The 14,850-nt window shown below is 45.3% G+C and overlaps 1 protein-coding gene across 1 annotated transcript in view; it reads left to right on the top strand.

The window, feature by feature from the left end:
- Positions 1–891: 891 nt before the first annotated feature.
- LOC306776702 (PDZ domain-containing RING finger protein 4) overlaps positions 892–14,850 on the top strand; it is a gene marked incomplete at its 5' end in the record, with an annotated part of 44,144 nt that continues 30,185 nt past the window's right edge. The window contains one exon of the mRNA XM_079267495.1: positions 892–960. Within this exon, the coding sequence (XP_079123621.1) occupies positions 892–960 (69 nt within the window). The remainder of the gene's footprint in view (positions 961–14,850) is intronic.

The raw sequence follows: 14,850 nt of genomic DNA, 5'->3' as shown, positions 1-14,850 counted from the left end.
ATAGTGTCCTCATATCGTGCAGCCCGAGCTGTGATGGTATTCACAAATCAGAAATAAACACAACACATCCTCAACTCATGAAGCAGATAAATACTCCGAATAACCTCAGATGCAGGTAGATTACCCATAAGCCTTAGGAAACGTCCTCTGCCCACAGTCTGTGTGTGTGTGTGTGTGTGTGTGTGTGTGTGTGTGTGTGTGTGTGTGTGTGTGTGTGTGTGTGTGTGTGTGTGTGTGTGTGTGTGTGTGTGTCCATCCATCGTCTCGGCACAGTCGGCCCCGTCTATGCTCCTCACGGGAGCTGCGCACACAAAGGAGCTTATTGTATAACTGCCTCAGTTTTAATGAACCAGCGCTCCTGCTCTCACTCACTCCTCCCTCTTCAGTCGGTGTCCCCCCCCCCCCCTGCTCCCGCCTCCCTCATGAATATCACAGTGCTCATCCTCATTATTCATGAGCTGGTATCAGCGTCGTCATGCGAGCCCACACCGAGCAGGAAAAAGGGGGGAGTGTCTCAGCGAGCGAGAGTCACAACTCCGGCGTGCCAGTGTGTGCGCGTGTGTGTGTGTGTGTGTGTGTTTGAGTCTCTGAAATAGAGGGAGCGAGGAGACACGCCGGCTGATGCTGCTACTTGTGCCACTGCTGAAGCGGCTGCCACACTGTTCACATCTGAACCTTCGTCTGTCAGACTCAGCTGGAGCTCTCTGTTCCCTTTGAACTGGGGTTTGTTTCTGTCCGCTTGTGTGTGTGAATGGGCTGGCTGAAAGAGATGCTTGCTTAAGGAGTGACTGATGAGAACCAGCGCTCCGGTGTGGAGGGTGACCCCCCGTGTCCGTACCATCACCACTACTCGGGGAGAATTGGACGCCTGGCGTTTCCACGACGACTATAATGGGCTGCAATCTGTGCACTTTACAGAAGCGAGAGGAACACTACAAGCTGCTGTATGAGATTGCACAGGTGAGCAACGGCACGGCCGACTCTGGCATCGGTGTGTGTGTGTGTGTGTGTGTGTGTGTGTGTGTGTTGTATGTGGTTCATTATGCGAGCTGTGCTGAGAGCAGCTCTAGGCTGCTGCTGCTGCTTGGTTTTGGAAAGAGGTGCCTCGTAGCGAGTGTTTTGGGGATAAATACTTCAAATGAAAGTGAGGCAGCATTATGGAGAAAGATGCTTTTTGCTCACCAACAGATGTGTTTCGAGGAATTAGCACTTGCTTAGAGAGTAAGGTGGTGTTCAGTCCATTCATCCGTCATACCCGAGTACAGGAAATATTTCACATGATGTATTTTTGCCAACTTTTAGAGTCCTCAACAGAATTTGTCATTGGACATATTTCCATTCAAAGTGTTCTTTCTGCACTTCTGGTGTCGCTGTGAGACGGGTCAGTGTTGTGCTGGCAGATTTGGTTTAACTTCTCTGAGAACCCTCAGTCTTCATCTCATCTCTCAAACACATTATGCATTCATGCAACTCTTTACAGTTTCAGAATCATTCGTGATTAGTTTGACGTCTGCAGAATAATTCTGCATTTTGATGCAGATGAACAGGCAAAGGGCAATATCTCAGGTTGTGGGTAAGCAGATAAACAAGCATTCACCTCCACTCTCTCCCTTCAGCCCCCTTCCTGTGATAGGCGAATAATGGTGACGCTTAGCGTCTCCTGGAAGTGAGGTCGTGCTCACCCTCCTTTCCAGTAGCGCCTGCCTTCACGCCACTGTGATCACAGCCTCATTAGCCGTTTTCTACAACCATCCCGTGCATTAATTAGACGTGCAATGTGTCTCTTTACCCTTGTGAAAAGACGGGATGAGATGAAGTGGGGGAGGTAAACTAGCTCGGGTTAACCACTGCCTGTAGCGTTCACCTCGTGTGCAACTTGAGGCTCTGACAAATTCCGCCGCTGGACATTGTCCATCAGATTTAGAGCTGCATGAATGGTCGGAGAGAGCCGTGCTGCAAGCTCCGAGATCAGCAGTGAAGAAGTTTGCATTCACTAATGCTCTGTTTAATATTAGCAGACAGACAGCATTGTCCAGGGACCTTGCAGGATGAATAGGTAGCCACCGAAGTGCCTGCCTCTCCTCAGGAGGACCATAAAAATAGTGCTGTCTTGGTGCTTATCTTGGCTTTGTGGCTCTCGCCGCACCAGTTGTTAAGAAATAGCGTAGACTCCTTTTTCTCGTGGTTTAGCTGGGGGGGCTCAGTGTCCGCCAAGTGGGCCAGTCTCCAGGGCACACTCACTGTTGACACGAGGCTCTCTGGCATGTCTGTCCACCCACTGACATACTGAGCCGGTTCAGGCGGGAGCTGCAATATCAGCACCTACTTTCTGATCACCGCTGTGGGAGGTAAGGCAGGAAGGATGTAGCGCCTGGAAGATAAAGACTGGGATGGGAATCGAGAGTGAGCCGTTAAAGATACAGTTGTTAAAGAAAATGCTCGGGAAAAGGGAAATTAAGGAAAGGAGCAAAGGCGAAATCCCACCAATGCTGGGAGAAGACTAAAGAGGGAGGAAGGGAAGTAATTAAGTCGACTTTCTGGTTTGAAATACTGTTTTATCAATAAAAAAACATCACAGACAAACCACCTCCATAACAACAGCAACACAACTGGCAGAAATGAACAGGGATGGAAGACAGACAGGGAGAAGGATCTTCTCCAGGGAGCAGAGCTCTCCCTGCAGCTATAAAAGTGTGTCGCCATGTCTTTGCGGTCAGGAGAAGTGTGTTGTGACAGCAGGAAGCAGCGCTCACACCGCCGGCATCCTAATCCTCTTTCCTACATGTTGTCTCATCTGTCCGGCATGCTCAGTTCTCACCCTCTCGTTTTTTCCCGTCCTTGCTCAATCTTTTTTCTCCGTCTGTCTGCTGTTCAGAAACACACGTTCACCTAGACATAGATACACACACACACACGCACGCACTCGGCACGCTACTCTTTGATTATGCAGAGATGCTGAATGCGTGTGCAAATGAGCTAGAAGTGGTTTCCTGGTGTCACAGCGTGACTGACCGGCCTTGCAGCAGGTTGATTCGAGGAGTCGGACTCATTCACAGTGGTTGGTTAGCCACCTTCCTCCCCTTCCCTTCACACTCGGGAACAATTTTGACACACTCTCTGCCTGCCTGACCCCACTCGCTGTGGGAGATTTATGACTTGCTGGCTCCCTCAGTCGCTCTCCATTCCCACTTTCTCTCTGTTCTCACGGCTGCGAGTGTTCTGCATGGAAATGTGCTCTCCTTTCTCAGCTGGCCTGCGAAGCTATCTCACCGGGTTGACATTTGTTATCTATTGTGTCAGCTTTCTTGCCTGGACTCAGGAATCTTCCTGTAGCTTTGCACTTTTTTTCCACCCCATCTTCCACTTTCTTATTGTTCTACTTACTACTGATCATCCCTTGTGCATGATTTTCTTTCTCTTTTTTTGATTCCTCTGATCTCTCTGATTACATTTGTTTGAACCTTTGCTCCAGCCGGCTCTCTGCTGGATTCCACTCAACTTAACCTTCCAATGATTGGCCACTGTGTGGAGGAGAAGTTCGAAGGTTTTTCTCATTTTTGGTCAACACGGATGAAACCTTGTTGAACCTATTGACTCGAGATCCAGCGGCTCTTACGCTTCAGTCAACCAGACTCTTACAGCTTGCATTATCAACCAGGCTGCTGCTCGGGCCATTTTTGCAGACAGTAGCATGCTGTAGCAGATTCGCTCTGTGATCTGGCAGAGCTTTGTTATTCCCAATGTGTCCGTGAGATCCCCCCGTGAGTGTCACATGTTGTCTGTGCACCGCTGAAACCCAGTGATGTGTGGCTTTTTTGGGGGGCTAATTAGCAGGATGGCAGATGTTGATGAGCGGAGCAACGCAGCGTAGCTCAGAGTTATGTGGGTCGTATGAGATTTCTGCAGAGTGCAAGTGTGTTTATGCATTAATGGTCCATTGTCTTTTGACAAAAGCCTTTTTTTGCAAATTGGGTTGCAATCAAAACAAAGGGACTCAAAAAGACGAGCCAATTCTCAATCAATTCTCAATCAATGGGAACTTTAAAGAGAACTGTGCTGAAGTACAATTTGGATGCTACTTTTGTACTCAACTACATTTCAGGGAGAAATATTGTACTTTTTAGAATGCATCGCAACAGTAGATGAAGCCACCCAACAGTATATAAATGATTCCAATGATTGCTGCCCGCTACAACATTACAGTGCATGTTTCTGCATCAATAATACTTTTTCGTGATTATATACTTACATTCTTTTACTTAAAGCCACTACAAGGAACTTTCATTTAGTGTGGACTTTAGTGGTAGTGTTTCTGACCACCCTTTAGAAAACCCCTCTTTTTAGTGCAACAGGTTATACAGTCTTCTCCAATCAGCCCTGGTTCAGCTCCTCCCTTCCCTCGACCTGGGCGAGAACGGTTGCCTGTATCAGATGCCGAGGGGCGTGACGGAGCCTCTCATTTAAGGCCCTGGGAATGAGAACGGGCTGAAAAGACTCCTCTAGGTGGCAGCGGTTATCCCTGATGATGAGCCACCACCAGGTAACAGTAGCAGCCAGCCACTCCTAATGTTGCTGTGTGATATATTGAGCACAGACCCTCTACATTTCATTATCCTGTTTAGTCATTTTCCAATGATCCTGGCTTTCTTTTTTGTTACTCAGCTTTGAAAGCACCACAGCCAGTTGTATAAGTTGTGTTAAACAGGACCAGAATCACTCTCCGCTGCATTTGAGAAATAAATGGAAAGCTGCTTTCCAGCTCAATGAGGCACAGCAGTCCCTGATAACTTGCTGATGCATATGAATGAGAATGAGACACACACACACACACACACATCTCTCTACAGGAAACTAAAACACTGTCTTGGTAAATATTCTAACTGTAAAACCAGAAAGCTGTGTTTGTGAATTTTAGAGTGTGACAGCGCCCATTAGTGCACTGTAATGGAATCTCAGAATTTCGGGATGTCATGTTGAACAGTGTCACCAGGCTGACGGGACGGGACAGACAGACAGACAGACGTGAAGTGAAGCGAAGCAAATCTGAAATTCAATTGTTCTTTTGGGTGAAGCCCGATTCCCTGGACTCCGGTCCTGCAGCGGGGGGTGGATATGCTCTTCTGTGTGGTGGCACCACATGTGAAACCTGTGGACCGGAGAAGGTCTAAGGAGGACACATCTGACTTGCTGCTGCTTCTGCGACACCACCGGCCATGTGTGTAATGAATATGCATTCAATAAAAGGTTGAGTAGCTATCACAAGAGCCAGGCGTTCTGAGAAAAGGCTTGTCAAGCTTCACCGGGCTGCACGGATCGTCGCATACAAAAGCCTTAGCAGAGTGTATATTTGTGTTATCTGTGTAAGCAAGGGCATTAGTTTAGCATTTAGTCTAAAGAGTTGTAATGTGGGAGAGGAGTGATCTTGAACGCCTCGGGCTCCGACAATAATAGCTAATTTTCTGCTCAGACAATGTAAGTTGACTTCCAGTTCGAGCACTCCCAAAGCTTGAACGGTCGAGGAGCTCTCGCTGTTGAATCAATCAAGAAAGTCGGGTGATTTTGTGTTGATAGTAATTATGGGGTTCCTTTAACCCCATCCTCTTTTCTATATACATGCGCCCTCTTTTTCTCTTCAGGTAACATGTTTTAAGAAGCACTTTGAGCTGCATCTTTGCATTAAAGGTGCTGTTAAAAAAAAAGGTATTATTACTAAAGGTATATAAAACTACAACTCCCAAGGAGTATTTTTATGATAAACAGTCAAATCATCAAGCCAATTAAGACTGTTTGTTGGTCATTTGAGACATCTCCAGGTATCTCTGTGGACTTGAGGAATTAGTGAGGGGCATTTTTCACTTTTTTCTGAAAATCTGTCAGATCAATTAATCATGAAAAAGAGTTCGCTGAAGGCCTATTTTGAAAGTGGAATCTAGACTGGAGATAATACTTCTGGAACCAGCAGCCCTCGCACTTCACCTCTATGAGCATGCCTGTGCCCGATGGCTTTGATGGCACATTAATGCTGTCGAACCTTGCGCTCATCCCCCACCACACTATCTCCAGACAGTTAGCTACAAATGCTCCCATCCATCTTATTTTTCCATTATGCTTTTTTGAAGGATGTCCCTTAACCATTAAAACTGAGTGAAGAAAGAGGAGGGGGGTGGGGGGGGATGTGCTGCTTGATTGATATTGTGTCCACCTGGGAAAGATTGGCCCCAAATATAATCTGACCTTTCAGGGCTGCTTTTGCAATTCCCATGCAAGACAAAGGTCCATGTTTTTCAAGCTCTCTTCAGGTGCATAGGCAGACAGGTGGACAGACGCAAACACCCACAAATCCTTTTCATGCCTTGCTAATATAAAGAACCATATTTCTGAGTCAGCCCCATTACCCACCATCAGTTCCAGTGCTCTTTCTTTGCTTCATCCTACAGCTTCTAGCCATAAGCCTGATCTGTCAGCCAACCATGTTTGATGACAGCACAAATGGATGTCTGCGAGCTGCACCGCTGTCTGTCCCGGGGTTCCCGGCATCTGAAATTGAGATATAAATATGCCGAGATGATCTTTTTCCACTCGGGCTGTTTACAAAAGATTAGTATTTACGTCCTCGCTCTACAGCTCCCCTCTCAGCTTCTAATGCTATTCCCATACTTCTCAGGTTGAAGACGCTGCAGACAGCGTTGCGTAACCACAACCTCACACTGGCTGTGTAACTGGAGATTTTCACAATCTCATTTTGTGTGAATCACACATTCAATCGCTTGGCTGCTTCTCTATAACGGACAGCAAATATATACATATATATATATATATATATTTTTTTAAAACACAATGTTGTTTTAGATCAGAAAAAGTGAAAAGGAAGTAAAAATCCAGGTCACACATCTTGGATATGTGCACTGTACTTCTCGGATACTGATGATGCCACTTTTGCCACAAGACATGAAGTCAATAAGTTGTATCAGTCAGTCCACTAAATCTCACCGTGGAGGAGCAGCAGGGATTTAGGAGGGAGATGATAGATTGACCTTTTCATCCGTTCCTTATCTTAATAAGAACCCAGCTGACCTTTTCAGCCCTCGAATCAAGTTTCCAGGCCTCCTCGTCTCCTTCCGCCTCTCCAACTCAACATGAACATAGCTCTTCAGAATTAGTCTTATCTCCTGTGCTGCCGTCCGTGCTGATTTATTTCACCCGCAGCTACCGCCAAGTAAGAGCTGCACAAACAAATCATGACACATCATTGACCTGAGGGAACTAAAGCTGTTCATCAGAAAACACATTTCTCCAACATATCGCTGCTGGGAGTCTGTTGTAGAAGTGCTTGTTCGCTGTCCTAAGGTGTTCAGACAAGGGCTGTGATAGAAGGTTATCGTCTAATATACCTGCACAGAAACAAGAAACCAATTATAGAAGCAAACAAAGTCCTGGAGGTCATTACAGCTACTCATTCACCTTCCTGTTTTTTTAAACTTCCATCACCTCATTAATTCATTGGGATAAAAGTAATCTCACTTTGGGTAAATCTCACTGAAGCAGATGAGGATGACATCAGCGCGGCGTCATCCACGAGTAACACCGAGACTTATATGTCTTAGTGCATGTTTTACTTTCACATGCTAATCAAGATCAAAGGCCGTCAACTTCCATCAGACTGGAGGAGCGACGGAGAAAATGAACAACATGCCCGAGTATCTCCATGCCAATGCCCGGTGAACCAGAGCGTCTATTTAATGAATTGAACCCGGCGTAAGATGACTCAGGTGTGTGTGTGTGTGTGTGTGTGTGTGCGCGTGCATGTTTGAAAAGCTGGGAAAGGGCATGCTACTGTGGCTTGTGTAAAATACTTTCTGTCCTCTTCTTTTTGTTTTTTACCGTACCTTTGCCGGCAAACAAAGGACAAAGGAGCCATATTTTTCTGCCCCCATTATTATTAGCCATGACTTGTGGCCCTCTGTATAACTCAAAACATGACATAATGCATTTCAAAGCAGCTAGTTATTCCCTTTACACACACACACACACACACACACACACACACACATCACTGGTGTGTGCAAGCATGCTTGTTTATTGGAAATATGAGTATGCAAGTGTGAATAGATATGTGTGTACACTCTTGACTATGTGTCCCTGTCTAAATTGTCTGTCTTAGTGTGATTGCTGTGTGTCTGTCTATGTGGTCGCTTTTATGGGAAACTCTGCTCTCAACCTCTGTCCGTGTGTGTTTGAGAGAGAGAGTGTGTGTGTGTGTGTGTGTGTGTGTGTGTTTCCCATGAGTAGAGTGAGAAAAGACCTGACAGCTTGTGCTTTTCCACTACAAACATTGGTGAAAAACAAAGAGCTCTGGGACGCACACGGGGGGTTGTGCATCTGCATCCAGGGTGCCTCTTAGCTGATTATCTGAGTTTAAGCAGACAGAAGGGCCCTCATTAATTCATTGCAATTCACGAGAACACATCTTCCCTTTTCCTCCCAATTAGTGGGGATTGTATGCTGGGAAAGAAAACTCCGCTAGAAACAGACATGAGAAGCTTAACAACTGTGAAGCGCCAGGTAACCTAAAGCTATGAGAACACCAGTGATGGGGTCCAACACGACACACAATCTTCTACCAAAGCTTGTGTCATTTTGCATGAGAGATGTATTTGTACTTTTTCTGTGTCCGATTAAAAAAAAAAGTCCAGTGTTTTCGTGCAACAATCAGAATTCAGCAATTAACAAACTGGAATCTTATGAGTTGTGTTTTTATTTTGTGCGGTTGCCAGTGTCACAGAATAGCTTGTATTGGAGAAGTCTTCCACTACTATGCAGCAGGCCAACTTTCTTGGAATTCATTTTTCCCCCTTCCCTCTCAGCGTTAGATATTTGTCTTTTTTGTCAAGGAGGAACTGATTAGAATTTGGTGGTCAAAGCTCAATGCCACACACGTGTCTAACAGGATAACATTGTGAAGTGATGACATTTTGGACATGCATAGATGTAAACTGCAACTTAACTTGTTGGCAATGAAAGAGAACTATCCATAACTGATGTAGTTAGTTTTTAATCAGAATAAGCTTGGAATCATTCAATCGCATCATTTCAGAAGGTAATAACAAATGTGTTCATTTTCAGGATACAATACCACCGAGCGTTGTTCCAGGATAAGTAACTGCTGAGCTGCAGAAGGCCTCATCGAAAAAATATACAATATACTGTCTTCATTTACGCTTGAGTCAGAGATGAGCACTTTTGCAGGTGCTTCTGGATCGTGATTAAAAACAAGGTCCTCTTTTCGCTGTGAAATGAGGGAGGACCTGACATGACAGAATACACAGGCTTTCTCTTATCTGTTCCATTCAATGTGTTCACCATCCAGCCCCCCTTCCGCCAGCCGCAAGATATCAGCTCCAACATCACCGCTGACATTTGGAGAAATAGGACGGTGTCCGCACCGGGGCTGCCTGTGTGATCTATAGTCGATAAAAAGAGGTGACAAAGCCTTGAGTTCTCGTGGTGGCTACCCTCAGTGACGGCCCTTTTTCACTCTTTTGTCTGTCTTTTACACAACCTCCATTTCTTTATTTTTTTACATTGCTCTTACTTTTATGCTATATAACCTCCCGTGCGGCGGTGTGGATTGTCTCTGACAGGTCTGTGTGTGAGAGGGCGACTGTTTCTGCAGGTCAGGAGATCAGTCTGTGTGTGTTGGGGGTGTGGAGGAGGAGGAGGAGGAGGGGTGGCGCTGGGGGTGTCAGGGTGACATAAAGCCCCCCCCCCATGGGTGAGGCAGCTATGCTGGGTGTCACTCCACAGGTCAGCGGTCACCCCCTGCGGCTCCCATGATAAGCCCGGCCTGACAGCGGTTTGATGGGAAGGGTGAGACACACTCACACCTCCGTGCTCCCCAGCTCATAGAGCCCGGCTCTGGGGAGGAACGCGATAAGAAGCTCCATGAATGCAGCCGCTACAGTGACAAATCCTAAGAAAACACGAGGAGCCATATCAGGTATTATTAGCCAGAGTACAAAATCCGGACAACAAGCCCATCGCGGTGGAAATAAAGCTCGAGGGTTTGTGTTCTCAGTTTGCAATGTGGCTGAGTGTTTAAGTCTACAGTGGCGTGCTGAGCTGGGGCTTTAATGCTGCCACACTGACATAGTTCCAAAGGCCTCGCTTTTAATGAGCTGCATTTGCAATGAGAGCATCACAATGGCTTTTTAAAAGCCTCTAACCTCACTCAAATGAAATCAATGGCGCATCAATGTAGGGTGAGTTTCAGTTGAGATCTCGGTGTAAATGTAATTCCATTGGATTGCAAAATCAATTCAAAAGTCCAGTTGCATTAGAACTTGAAATAAGCAGGTCTTTGGGTTACATTGATTTGCAAGAAGTGTTTCACATAGTTTGTTAAACGCTAATCTCCATATGATAAATCATGTTTGTTGCAGAAGAATGCAAAAATGAAAGTGATGTTTTTTGTTTTTTTTGGTGAGGCACACTTCATTTTATATGTATCAATATGAACATGTGAGAGAAATAAACTATTTTTACAAGACAACACATTGTTGTGGGAAAAGCAGCTCGCAGAAGTTCACAGCAGGAAGAAGATGCACTCTTTGTGAGGTTGGAATGGTGACCGTGTTTTCTCCCCTGCAGCACTGCAGTCAACCCAGCACCTCCCACACAACCCAGATCCTCTCACAGTCAGACCTCCTTCCTCACAGCCTCAACACGAGCAGCCAGGCTGGCACACTGTGGAGGGGGGCCACCTGCCTTATTCGGCCCCCTGTTTTGTGGCAACCAACCACGTAAAGTTATGTTGAGAGATTTAGTTTGGAAAAGCTTAAAAATGTGTTGCTTTTGACTTGAGGCATCGTCATTTCATCACAAAGTCATAAAATGCGTTGGTTTCATCCAAACAATACGATTCTATCTCCATTCTTACGGAATTGCTTGCCAAGAACATTTTGTTACCGGCCAGAATCATTTCTAAACTTACTTCATACCGGAAGACATTTTTTTATAATGTGTCTCTGGTGAACCCACTACACAGTCCACTGGTTCAGGACAACCAACCTGGGAGCTCCAATCAATAGTCTGCCTTCGGGCCTTTGTTTCCTAATGGGTGAAGTTAGTCTTTTCTATCTTGGTCAAATCACAGTTTGAGTCGTTCACATGGGACTAATATGCCCTCCGCCATGAAATAAAGTTGCAATTCATGATTCACATTCTGTCCCAAGGGACGGAGTTTTGTGTCTCTCTCTCTGGGTCCATTTACAACACAGTGCTGGTTGAGGTTGTTGAGTACAACATCTGCTGTGATTTTTTTTATTAATTTTTTTTGCACTGGTCTGGAACCTCCATCTGGGTGGAGACAGCCGGTCGACCCAGAACATGCTGGGGCGATTACTGCACTTATCCTATCTGGCTTGGGAAGCACTCCATGTTAGCCCAGAAAGAACTACAGGATGGGGCTGCAGAGAAGGATGTCGGGCCCACCTCAGCCTGGATAAGTAGCAGAGAAGTGGATGGATGTGCAAGCCTAAGTAAATGTAATGCACTTGAACTTAAAGACATTTTTGACATATATATATATATATAACTTGCTCTTTCTTCAAATGTCAAAACTGTGGCTGTCACTTGGCAAAAGCCAAGCTAACTGTTAATGAATGTACAGTATCTGAGCCTAAGTGGATATGCGGACTTCCTTTTCCTCGATCCGGCTTTGCTCCGGGGTGATATGTGAGCGAGAGAGACGCAGATCGAGAAAAACGAGACTGGATAATGTCAGGGGAGCGCTGAGTAGTAGTCTATTAGTGTCATTGGCGTATCACCAACTGTGAGTGTCATCGGTCCATGTCAGTTTCTCTCCATCGCTTGTCAAATGTGGAAAAGGAGTGGCCGCTGTCATCACACACACGCTGAGAGCTCCCTAAAAAAAACCAGCAGACAGTGACTGATCAGTGCCAAAGGACCACAGTGAAGGCCCATAGCTTGCTTCAGCCAAACACACTCGGCAGCAAATTATGCTTTATTTAACCGTAAACAAGGTCTGTGATTTATGCAAGTTACATACACTGTGTATGTTTGCATAAAAGGTCTGATGCCGCCATCATTTTGATAGTAAACAGCAGTTTAAGTGAATTTGATTTGGAAACGGTGTTTTCCTCGGAGGCGTCGGGCGTGCCTATGGAACTGAGGGAATAGCACAGAGGTAATCGATACAGGAATGTCAGTTTTTAGACACTGAGTGCATTTTGGACTGTTTGTGAATTAATCAATAGCGGAACATGTTTTGCGATGGAGAGAGAAGGGGGTGGGATATCACGATGGGATGCTTCCTCTACCTGAAGGCTGCGATTCATCAGGGAACTGACGCTATAAAAAAAACGACAAAAAAAACAACTGATAGCTAGCTCCCACATCCTATTATGCTTCTCTCTGTTTGTGTGTGTGCATTACATAATGCTCTTTCAGCTCTCCACTAAATTGTCCTGCTCTGGGGAGAGAGTTGTATTTCAGGAAACATACAGTCTGGAAATATCCTGGATGCTTGGGGGGGAAAAGCTATCACACTTGGCGTGTTCTTTGTACAGGAATGGATTTGGCAGTCGCACCACTGTGGGAGTTCTGTTTTCCTCCCCGTCTTTGTCTGACAAGTCTACACGACCACAGCCCAAACCTCAGCGAGGGCTCCAGGTGAATCTGAGATTCATAGGTCTTATGCCAGAAAATGGCCACTCAAGGCTGAAGCCTAGAGGCCAAGTCCTCCCTCTCAATATGAGAGAGAGCTCTCTCATCTGTGAAGTGACACATTCTGGCTGTAGCATGTGTTGACAAAATTGCAAAAGCAGCATATTTATTAATGAATGCTGTATCTGCTGGGTGAACAGGTGGGTTCATTTGAAAGTCAATTCGATACAGTTCTTGTTTTCTTAATCTATGTCATAAAAACTAAAAAATGACCACAAGAGGAGGTACAGTTTTCCATTACTTTGCAGCAATAAACACCTTTTATTTATGCATATTTTTCGGAAAATTAAATTAGCCTGTTCAGCAAATCAGCTGCATTTTGGAAAGTAAGTTAGTTAAGACACCACTCTATGTAAATAAAGCAAAAACCATAGATGATTAGCTTAGCTTAGCATACGGGCTGGAATCAGGAAAAAAACAGCAAGATTGGTTTATCCAAAGTAAAAAGAAAAGATCTGCCTACCAACACCTCACCAGTTAACACACCACATCTTCTTTGTTTAATCCATTCACGAACAGAAATGGGAAACTAAAAGTTGTGCTGCATTATTTCTTGAGCGGAGACTCCTGGAAGTAATTTTGCCAATAACTTGTTGCACTCCTCATAACTTGATGGACAGATACTGTATGAGCGTGGTACCTGACCTCTTGTCTGACTTTTGGCAAGAGAAGGAATTGGCATATGTCCCAAAATACAAAAAAAGTTATTTTACAGCTTAAATATGTTAGTTTGAAATATTTAAACCACGGTGAAAGTTAGGGTACGGTAGTTTGTGCGGTGGATGTGCACACACGATATACGGTCTGTTTTAATCATGACAGCAATCGTTCCATAAACAAACCACGACCACAATATGTCCCTGTCCTGAACCAAGTACTTTTAGGAGTTTAATCTTAGCCATACCTTTTAACTATAGAGCTGCCAGCTTTACGAAACTCACATGGGGCCATTTTGTGTTGGTTGTGGTGTTGCTTCATGATGCAATTGCATCTTTGTGGACAAAATGCTAATTTAAAACCAACACTGTATGTGCTAGTCTGTGCAGCTGACCTAATTTTACAACAGACATTTTGATACATTGAACGCAGGTGTAATTGATAACATGACTAATGGTCGCACTCCATTCAGGTGCTCCAGTTGTAGGGCCCTGGTGGTGTGCAGGCGGACTCTCTAGAATGATTTACTGGCACACTTAAATTGGCCCGAGCCGTTATTAATTGATGGTACAGTTACACCTGTGCTTTTTCTGCAGTAACGAGTCAAACTGTCTGCTGACGGGAAGGTCGGATTATCCTAAAAATACATTTTGTTGAGCATCATGCTGTCTTCACTTGGACATATTTCTGCACCCACTGAGCTGTTATCCTCCCGTGCTAAATGTTGGTGTTTGGCAGAGCATTAAATATGAGAGAGAGAGAGGAAACCCAAAAGTGCCAGATGTGAGCGGGCTTTAACAGGTTGCCTTACTGCTGCTTGGGAACAATTAGCATTTGTCATGACCAACTTCCACCCCAGCACCAGTCTGTATGTTTTGAACACAGATTTCATTTCACTTGCAATATGGTTCATATTTTATTAGCTTCACTAATTGTCTCCATCTACAGCCCTCCTCCGCCTGTTTCCAAGTCATACAATTGTTATCATAAAATCACAGTGGAACAGACGCTTTGCTCCCGAGCAGTTGCGGTCATCTAATTATAAAACACTAGGTAAATGTTGAGCAGATGCCCTCCACGAATACACCCCCCCCCCCCTCCCTGCCTTCCAATTGAGAGAGACATTTGGTCTCATTCTAGTGTTACATTGGCTCCACATGGAGTGGTGATCCTTGCCAAGTGGCTGCCGTGGTATAAATGAACCTAATCGCTCGCCAGCTCCACACACCGTCCGGCAGACGAGAACAAAAGAAAAACTTCCCCTTCAGCTAAAGTGGCGCGCTACACCCTGCCGCGGTGGCTCGCTTCTAAAGCTCGTATTGTGGAGTTTAGAAGTCTGCAGTGAGTGTGACAGTGTCAAGAGGATGCTGCACTACAGTCTGATGAATAATCGCTTTAGTGTCCTTGCACCTTCCATTTGGCAGGGACGTGCCACAATCAGGCAGCTAT

The sequence above is a fragment of the Melanostigma gelatinosum genome (assembly GCF_949748355.1).
Source record: "Melanostigma gelatinosum genome assembly, chromosome: 1".
Classification (NCBI taxonomy): domain Eukaryota; kingdom Metazoa; phylum Chordata; class Actinopteri; order Perciformes; family Zoarcidae; genus Melanostigma; species Melanostigma gelatinosum.
This window is presented reverse-complemented; position numbering and strand designations above follow the sequence as displayed.